Source organism: Hylobates moloch, unplaced genomic scaffold, assembly GCF_009828535.3.
Source record: "Hylobates moloch isolate HMO894 unplaced genomic scaffold, HMol_V3 SCAFFOLD_7, whole genome shotgun sequence".
NCBI lineage: Eukaryota > Metazoa > Chordata > Mammalia > Primates > Hylobatidae > Hylobates > Hylobates moloch.
The window spans coordinates 88,272,930-88,282,914 of NW_026652282.1; the positions used below are offsets into that span (position 1 = coordinate 88,272,930).

Consider the following 9,985-nt stretch of genomic DNA (forward strand, 5'->3'; position numbering starts at 1 on the left):
TTTAGGAGATTAAACTGCCACCTTCAATACAACTGGTGTTCTGCTAATGAGGAAGAATGCAAAGAGTGGATCTTGGGTGAGCAACTAGAAGTTTCTGTCTCATTCATTACAAATATGATATACGATTGTAAAACAAAACAAAACAAAACATTAAACCAGTAACAGAAGTCTATAAAAGATTGTAAGGGAAAATTTCCTGTGATAGAGAGAACACACATGTTTGTCAACCTCTGTCTCATTTTTCTCCTGAGGTCATAGGGAGATTACATTACCCAGCCTCTATGCCAGTTGGGGCTCCATGCCTAAATTCTGGTTAGTGGACTGTTAACTAGCAGTGATGTTTGCCAGACCTGACCACTAAAACCTTCCATATGGCTCTCCACCCTCCCTCTTGTTTAGGCTGTTAGCTAGATGCAAAGAATGTGATGAAGGTCTTTAAGACCCAAGTAGATGGTAGAGCTACAGGATGGAAGAAGATTGGGTCTCTTAATGACTGCTTAGAACAGAGAAACTTGCCCCTATTTGGCCACGTGATGCCTTACATTGAACCTTGACATCAGCAAAATAAACTTGTGGGGGATTGAACCTCTGAGATTTAGGGGTTGTTTATAGCACAAAGCATTATATACTGTAATTATTAGAGTCCCCAGTAATACACCAGCCTGGAGATGGCTTTCATTGATTTATTGGTATTTTTATTTTAATATTAATGCTTATATAAAGGTGAATGTTAAAATTGTAATTATATATATATGAGTAATACTACATATTATAAGATACAGAGGCCAAATAAAATACTTTATTCCCCAAATCATCACTAGTGATAATTACAGTTGACTTTCTGAGTTAAATCAGCAATCTATACTTAAATTTAACATAGAATTTTGATGAACAGAATGTGCAAAGTATATTTCAGACCTGTAAATAAAGACATAAATTTTAAAAAATTAATTCCCCTCACATTGAATCACCCAAGTGAAAACAACAAAACATAAGAAACAGAATTGTCGGCTGGGCGCGGTGGCTTGGCCTGTAATCCCAGCACTTTGGGAGGCCAAGGCGGGCGGATCACGAGGTCAGGAGATCAAGACCATCCTGACTAACATGGTGGAACCCCGTCTCTACTAAAAATACAAAAAATTAGCCGGGCGTGTTGGCAGGCGCCTGTAGTCCCAGCTACTCGGGAGGCTGAGGCAGGAGAATGGCGTGAACCCGGAAGGCGGAGCTTGCAGTGAGCCGAGATCGCGCCACTGCACTCCAGCCTGGGCGACAGAGTGAGACTCCGTCTCAAAAAAACCATAAAATAAAAATTAAAAAAAGAAACAGAATTGTCAATTATTGATGAGGGCATATGAAATGAGTGCTTTCCTGGTAAGCCAATGATTTTAACATCTAGCAAGAAATAATCACATATGTGAAGAAATCTCTGAAACTTTCCTGAAGGGTTTTAGAGAAGAACTGAATAAAAGTAGAGACATACCATGTCCTGGAGAAGAAAAAAAAAGAATTATGAAGAAATAAAGTCTCCCTCAAATAATGTTCAGTTTTCATGTAATCCAAATCAATATCCTTAGCAGTCTATTTTAATGGAGCTTGACCAGCTGGGTTTAAAATTCACCTATGGGGTTAAGATGCCAGAGATGGCAAGAAAAAAATATGTAAGGAATATTAGTAACTGGGTTTTGATTATATGATAAAGTGATTTGCTACCTCTTTTCTTCAAGAAATCACACACCCTAAGGGTTTGAATAGAAATTAAGCACACTTGTTGACATTTCACTTAAAGTTTTTTAAAAAGGAACATTCCTGCAGTTCAACACTTCAGCGGTTTCTCTTGGCAATTCCCCCTCCCCTGATTCAGGGAGGGGCTTTCTGTTTTTCATACAGCCAGGGGGCGGACCCTCCTCTGAGCCTCTAGGAAAGGAGCTGTGCCTGGCCAGTCTTGGGGGAGGAGCTGCATTTCACCAGGCTGCAGCTGACAAGAAGCTTCAAGGTAATGGCTGTCTCAAAGCTACTTATTTTCTAGTGACTTCTCAGGATCTTAGAGTAGAGATGAAAAAAATAGGGATGGCAGTCTTGCAGTAGTGGGAAAGGTGTGTGGTTTTGAGAATTGCTGGCATTTTGAAGGAGTTAATCCTCTGGAATTTTTGTATCTTCCAATGCTTTACAAGTCCACAGTGGGAGAAGGGGTGATCAGATTACAGCCTCTAAATTAAGGCTTCAGTGCAGCATGACCGTTCCTGCTAATTTATTGAGTTGGCATCCCCTGTTTTTATTGTTAGACACTCCGTTATTGTTTGAATGTTTAGGCATTTATTAATTTGCACAGAAAAATAACTTAGAAGTATTTGACAGTATGGGGGGAAAACACCTATAAGTTGATTGATACATAAAAAGACTGTATGTGTCACATGTACATGAGCATGGAAAAGGGATCAAATATGTAGTTGAGTGAAGATACTTTCACATAATATATGCATGTATATATGTGATTTTTAAAATCTGGAGGAAAATAATCTCTCATGTTAACAGCATTTCTGTGTGACCAGGTCACCATTTTAATATTATTTTTTATCCTATTTCAGCAACTTTAGAGTAGATTACTCAGTGATTATTTTTATAATCATGAAAGAAAAATGAAGCTGAAACAGCATACCCATTTGGTTTCAAATACATAAACACACATAGACACACAAAGTCATGCTCCCATATATCCCCTGTCTTCTGCCAATAATGGAAATTTTCCTGGACTTGATCAAGTGGGTAGCGTAGTTGCCGTGTCAACTATAGGCCTGCATGTTTCCTCCCTGCAGTTTATTCTTTCAGATCACAGATACCAGCGTGGTCAGGAAGAGCCATTTTTCTGTATCATCTAAGTTTAAGAGTGAGAAACAGAGGATTTGGTTTATTTCTATACGCAGTTTTCAAAATATTATATGGCATGGTACATCTATACGATGAAATACTATGCATTTGGCAAATGCCTAAGAAACAGTATAAGGTGAAAAAAATTATATAATAGCACATACTGTACGTTCTCACTTAAGAATAAATATGTATGTTAGTATACCTATGTATATTACTACATACAAATCAGGAAAAACGTATCTATGAAAGTTTTAACAGGATTACTTGCATAGTTGTAGAGACAGGGATGGCTCTACCATTTTCTACTTTTTAAAATTATTACTATATATTTATTTGGGGTTTGTTACATCTTCAGGGAAATATTGAGATAAAATGCTACAGGCTTAGGGGAAAACCTCATTTAAAGTAATTTATATCAAATTATGTGGAAAATATTTAGGTGAATGATGTTCAAACTACGCTCTTGAGTGGGATCTGAAGCTGGTTTCAAATTTTCAAATGAGATACATTTATCTTTATATGTAAAAAAAATTCTAGAAATACATATAATAATATTGATAGTGGCTATTTGTCTAGAGTTGTACTTTATTTTGCATATACCTTTCTGCATCTTCTCAATTTTTAATAAGCTTCTGGATGTTTTCATAATCAGAAACACTGTAGTTGAAGACATTATGATCTGTTTAGAATCCCACACAACAAAACCTTTAAATTTAACATAGAAAATTCTGGAACCCTGAGAAGACTCCTGGCTAGCTGGATGTAGTCCTTATGGAATAAGGATGGAAACTACATCTGATAGTGAGTGAAGTCCCCTTCAACTCATGAGCAGTTCTGGTTGTCATCATAAGAGGGCACTTGACAGATTTTCTTTTTTTTTTTTTGAGATGGAGTAGTCTTGCTCTGTCACCCAGGCTGGAGTGCAGTGGCACAATCTCAGCTCACTGCAAGCTCCACCTCCCAGGTTCACACCATTCTCCTGCCTCAGCCTCCTGAGTTGCTGGGACTACAGGCACCTGCCACCATGACCGGCTAATTTTTTGTATTTTTAGTAGAGGCGGGGTTTCACCATGTTAGCCAGGATGGTCTCGATCTCCTGACCTCGTGATCCGCCTGCCTCGGCCTCCCAAAGTGCTGGGATTACAGGCATGAGCCACCGCACCCAGCCGACAGATTTTCTAAATTTTCTCCAGCCAACCATTGTTATGAAGTAGACAAACAAAGCAATGAATCTATTTTGTATTAGTAAACTATGAGACAGCATGTAATTGCAATTCCATCGAAAAAAAATTGTATGTGTAAAGAAGAAAAATTCCACATGATAACTGATGTGAGCATTCAAACAAAATCTACATTCTGACTCATAGTATGCACAAGACAATTGTTACTTCTTTTTTATCTATCTCCACTCCACCATACTTTTCTTCAGAGATGATTTCAACATAAACTAAATAGCATAAATTTATCCCAGAGAGCATTTCAAATTATAAAAAGAAGGAAAATAAACATGGCATCTACATCACAGATGAAATTTTGCCTTATTCCTATGTTTTAGAATGATATGCCTGTTAAAGTTTAGGTAGGGAAAATTCTTGACACTTTTCCCATTTTGTTGGTTTTATTCCCTGCCTTCCTTTTGAACAGCATAGGTTAATATCAGAGATGTACATGACCTGGGCAATCTGCATGTGATGCCAGCCAAGCCCTGAAAGACAGTACAACCACAGATGTGCCAAGCTGGGTAAAGGCCCTGCTGGACAAGCAGTTGGAGTGAGAATCAAGACAGCTGGACCACAGGACCAGACCCACCAGGATCCAAATGACAGTAAGTAAGACTCTTCCCATTTCACAAAACATTTCACAGTAGAAACATGTTGAGAACTTGGAGAATAATGTATTTTGCCTCCTGCTCTACAGCCATCCTAGCATTTTAAATTAAAAGCCATATTTCATGTTAGAATCATGTTAGGTTGATGATTTGGAGTACAATTCATTTTGCTCCCTGTTCTGCAGCCATGACACTTTATAATTAAAAGTCGTAACTTCTAGTTTGGAGAAGAATCTCACTTTTTAAACCATTATGAAGAAATCACACAAGAGGCTATTCAGGTGTCTCCCTGAAGTTCAGGTCAACGGCCTCACTCTCCAATCCTTTATAATGATCCTATCCAAGAAGTTGCCATAGCAGTAATTCTGAATCTCTGCCTTCTAAAATTATGCTTTTAGAAGAGTCATTGTATTTTTGTCCGGGTCCAGGAGATACAGACCCTATTGTCTTTGTCTGCCTGCTCCAGGTGAACAGTGGATAACTTGCAGCTTAAAAAATACAAAGCTGTGTTTTCAACTAGAACATTGCTCCTCAAAGAGTTCTTTTTAAACATGTAGCATTAGAGGCACTTGAGAACTTTTTAGAAATACAAACTTTTGAGCACAAGCCAAACCTTCTGAATAAAACTGTCATGATGGGGCCTAGAAATATAAGTCCTTCAGATGATTTTGACACATGTTAAGTTTGGAGACCCACTGCTGTAAGTATGACATTAGGGACACAAAAGTACCAAAGTATGTAATTACATAAATAGAGTTCCTGACATCCCATCACAAGCTTTCCCGCCTCTGCTGCCATGTACATACATTCACTCCTTAGTAAGCATGTTCAATAATGAGGGCAAGTTCTTGAATCTGAGGTATTATAAAACAACTTTTCCGGTTTTTGTCCACCCCTCTCCCCTGCAATCTTATATTATGCTGCCTCCTCTGTCTCATGCCCCACTGCGCATTGTTCTTTTATCTCTTCTCCATTTGTAATTGCTCACCTCCTGTTTTGGCGAAATAATTGTATTTGCTGATACTTTTCTTCTTTTCCTTTTCCCTATTTCAGTATCTTCCGGTATTGTCCTATTCAAACAACATGTTCAAGCATCCTTGGAAAATTGAGGTGGAGAATAGGCCACACAAGCTGTAAACCCTTTGTAGTCATAAGACGAAAGAGGCTTTGTTAAGAGTATTGTTTTGGGTAGAACTTGCCTTAGCAGTGACAAAGACAGCCACCTCAACCTTTGACAATAACCCTTGACACACAAATATAAACCATAATGGAGTCTGAGTATGTCCTATGCAACTGGAAAGATCAGTTATGGCCAGCAAAAGTTTTGTCCAGATCTGAAACTTCATCAAACAGTAAGAGGAAAAATGCATTTTCTCTAGAAGTTCAAATACTCTCACTAGATGAAAAAATTAAATTGCACAGCACAGAAACAAAGATCCTAAATAAATCTCAAATTGAAGCCATTGCTGCCTCATTAGGACTACAGTCAGAGGACAGTGCTCCACCTACAGAGGAAACTGCCTATGGAAGATCAATAAAAGTGGCACTGGGTATTCTGAATGAGAGAACAAATTTGAGTCAAGCAAGCACTTCAGATGAAGAGGAGATCACTATGCTGTCTCAAAATGTACCACAAAAACAGTCTGATTCACCCCCTCATAAAAAATACCGGAAGGATGAAGGTGACTTACCAGGGTGTCTTGAGGAAAATGAAAACTCAGCATGCTTGTTAGCATCTTCAGAGAGTGGTGATTCCCTGTATGATTGTAAATCACAAGCGCACACAATGGTCGATACTATTCCAAGTGAAGTGGAAACAAAGTCATTACAAAACTCTAGCTGTTGCGAGACTTTCCCTTCACTTCCGGAAGATAATGATGAAAAAGAGAACAAGAATAAGATTGATATCTCAGCAGTTATGTCTGTGCATTCTGCAGTCAAAGAGGAAAGTGCATGTGTTAAAGATGAAAAGTTCGCTCCACCTTTGTCATCAGATATCCTCACTATGCCGAAAGCTTTGAAAGAAAAGAGCCAGGATACCTGCCCAGAGACCCTGGCTGTTCCCTCTGAATGCTCTGCTTTCTCAGAGAATATTGAGGATCCTGGAGAGGGTCCCTCAAATCCATGCTTAGATACCAGCCAGAATCAACCTTCCGTGGAATCAGAGATGGGAGCTGCAGCATGCCCTGGGAGTTGTTCAAGGGAATGCAAGGTTTCATTTAGTGCTTCTAACCCTGTCTGGGATTATTCACGTCTTATGAGTAGTGAAAGAAATTTTCAGAGACTGGATTTTGAAGAACTTGAGGAAGAAGGTGAAGCCTCTGACAAGTCATTGCTTCCAAGTCACATTAATCTTTCTCTATTAGATGATGATGAGGAAGACGAAGAACTTCCACGCTTCATTTTACATTATGAGACACGTCCATTTGAAACAGGAATGATAGTCTGGTTTAAATATCAGAAATATCCATTTTGGCCAGCAGTGATAAAAAGTATCAGACGAAAAGAGAGGAAAGCAAGTGTGCTTTTTGTTGAGGCAAACATGAATTCTGAAAAGAAGGGCATTAGAGTAAATTTTAGAAGATTAAAGAAATTTGATTGTAAAGAGAAACAAATGCTAGTGGACAAAGCCAGGGAGGATTATAGTGAGAGTATTGACTGGTGCATCTCACTAATTTGTGACTACAGAGTTAGAATAGGTTGTGGTTCTTTCACAGGCTCTTTGCTTGAGTATTATGCTGCTGATATTAGTTACCCAGTTAGGAAAGAAATAAAACAGGATACTTTCAGGAACAAATTTCCAAAGCTGCATAATGAAGATGCCAGGGAACCAATGGCTGTGACTTCCCAGACCAAGAAAATGTCCTTCCAAAAAATTCTCCCTGACCGGATGAAGGCTGCTCGGGACCGAGCCAACAAGAACCTGGTGGACTTCATTGTGAATGCAAAGGGAACAGAGAACCATCTTCTGGCCATTGTAAATGGCACAAAAGAATCCAGATGGCTGAAATCATTTTTGAGTGCAAATAGGTTCACACCCTGTATTGAAACATACTTTGAGGATGAAGATCAGTTGGATGAAGTGGTGAAATATTTACAAGAAGTCTACAATCAGATAGATCAAATAATGCCAACTTGGATAAAAGATGATAAAATTAAATTTATCCTAGAAGTTCTTCTGCCAGAAGCAATTATTTGTTCAATTTCTGCTGTTGATGGGTTAGATTACGAGGCAGCTGAAGCAAAGTATCTAAAAGGACCATGTCTAGGCTACAGGGAAAGAGAATTATTTGATGCAAAAATAATATATGAAAAGAGACGAAAACCACCAACAAATGAAGCTCACTAAATGTGCTGAAAGTTGAAACCATGACAGGGAGCTCTCACAGATACTAGTTGAAAAAATCTCTGAACAATTCTCTCTAATACATATTTTCTGCAAATGGGAGAATGGATAATGTGTTCACTTTTTTTTGAGATCTCTAGGATCTGTGGTTATAATTACATCTTTATTTCCTTTTCTTGTGCTTCTTCAAAGTTAATTTTGTCAACATATTTCAGCAGTTCCACTTTCCCGTACATTTTTAGAAAGCATAATTCCTAAATGATTTCGAAGGGAAAGTACTATTTTGTTTTATGACACTTTTGAGTCTATGCTGTATTGTTAAATATATTGTGCACAATTATTTTAACGTTAAAATTGCACTGGTGTTAGAGATTAACGAAGATGATTGGAAAAAAAGCCTAAAAGATACATCATTTCTATATTCCTTGCTTAATTTTTATAAAATATTGGGTTTTCCCTTAAGATAGTTGAATTATTTTTCTTGCCATGCCTATTTATTTTTGCAAAAAAATTATCTGCTATATAGAACCAAAGATAGATTCACTTTGCTATATAACTATACTTGCTTTTGAAATAAAACAACTTGTAATTCAAAAATTAAGATTATCTGCATATAGTATTTATGTGTGTGAATAACATCTTGGCATGCAGAAAATAATTTTGGCTGCTTTGAACAGGGCTGTTCATTCTACACTTCCCTGAAATTCCATTTTTGGGAGTGTCTCTCCTTCAATGGCTGAATAGTTCCTTAAATCAAACAAGCTCCTGGCTATCTTCATAACCAACAGTGAGTGGATCTTCTTAATATAGCTGTCTGACCACATGTGGAAGGCAGCTAGACTTATTGTATTTACAGCCTGGCCACTCTACACATATGAATCCAGGCTGACTGCTTAAGTGCCCAACTCGTTTGATATAAACTGTAGAAAAGGCAAGCACTTTGTTCTGAGTCTTTTATCTCCAAATACATAGTTGTCTCAAACCAAGCAAGCTTTATCAAAAAGGCTTATTTGTAGAATAGTTCCAATGATATAAATGCCAACTGGCAAGTCATTCCAAACTGCTTGAAGGAGTAGATGAACCAGAATCTGAGAATTTGGAAATAGGTCACAGAAAAAGCCTCCATTTGGCTAAATATGACAATTATCTGAGTATGGTTAAATATATGCAATTAAAAGTCTGAAGCCAATGAGTTGTTTATTCTAACTTGAAATATATTTTTGTGAGAATAAATGTTAGAAAAGTTCATCTATTTTAAAAACCTGCCATGAAAGGAAATTCTAACGGCTTAACATGAAACTGTCTGCATTTTTTACCTGTTAGACAATGGTTGCTCTTGGGCTCTTGTTATACAGTCACATGGCTACACGTTTATGTAAAGTTTGCAAAAGTTTGGTGTTTTGATTTATAATAAAACTGTTATATTATTCACCTTGGATTTTTACTTCATCCTACTTGAAATTGTGCAGCTACGTAAGTGGTGTTTCTCCAAATTTAATACATACACACACACACACACACACACACACACACAACGTATATATATGATTTGTTTGGAATTTTTGGTTCTTGTAGTTACCATCATTTTAACACTTGCTATAAGTTATCATTCTAAATAAGTATTCCCTTTCATGTTGATTTTGTATTACTTTAATAGAAAGCCTACCGAATTTTATAAGCTGCATGTCCCACAAAACCTTCTCTGGACCCTTACTAAAAAAGACCAAGACTTCTTGGACATACAGCCTCTATCAATCCACATACCTTCCCCATTGCCCTAAGAAGTAATTTACAACAAACCTTCATCACACTGTATGTGGATTTTATACCCTCAATAAAACACACTTTATTTGCTCTATAATTAGTCCATTTTCACACTGCTGATAAAGACATACCAGAGACTGGGCATTTTACAAAAGAAAGAGGTTTAACGGACTTATAGT

The 9,985-nt window shown here is 37.5% G+C and overlaps 1 protein-coding gene across 1 annotated transcript; it reads left to right on the plus strand.

Moving 5' to 3' along the window:
• The first annotated feature begins 1,876 nt into the window (after positions 1 to 1,876).
• PWWP3B (PWWP domain containing 3B) lies at positions 1,877 to 9,478 on the plus strand. Its single transcript, XM_058441588.1, has 3 exons — positions 1,877 to 1,993; positions 4,513 to 4,693; positions 5,750 to 9,478. The coding sequence occupies exon 3, from the start codon at positions 5,964 to 5,966 to the stop codon at positions 8,043 to 8,045; it is 2,082 nt and encodes a 693-aa protein (XP_058297571.1). The 5' UTR covers positions 1,877 to 1,993; positions 4,513 to 4,693; positions 5,750 to 5,963; the 3' UTR covers positions 8,046 to 9,478.
• Positions 9,479 to 9,985: the final 507 nt, after the last annotated feature.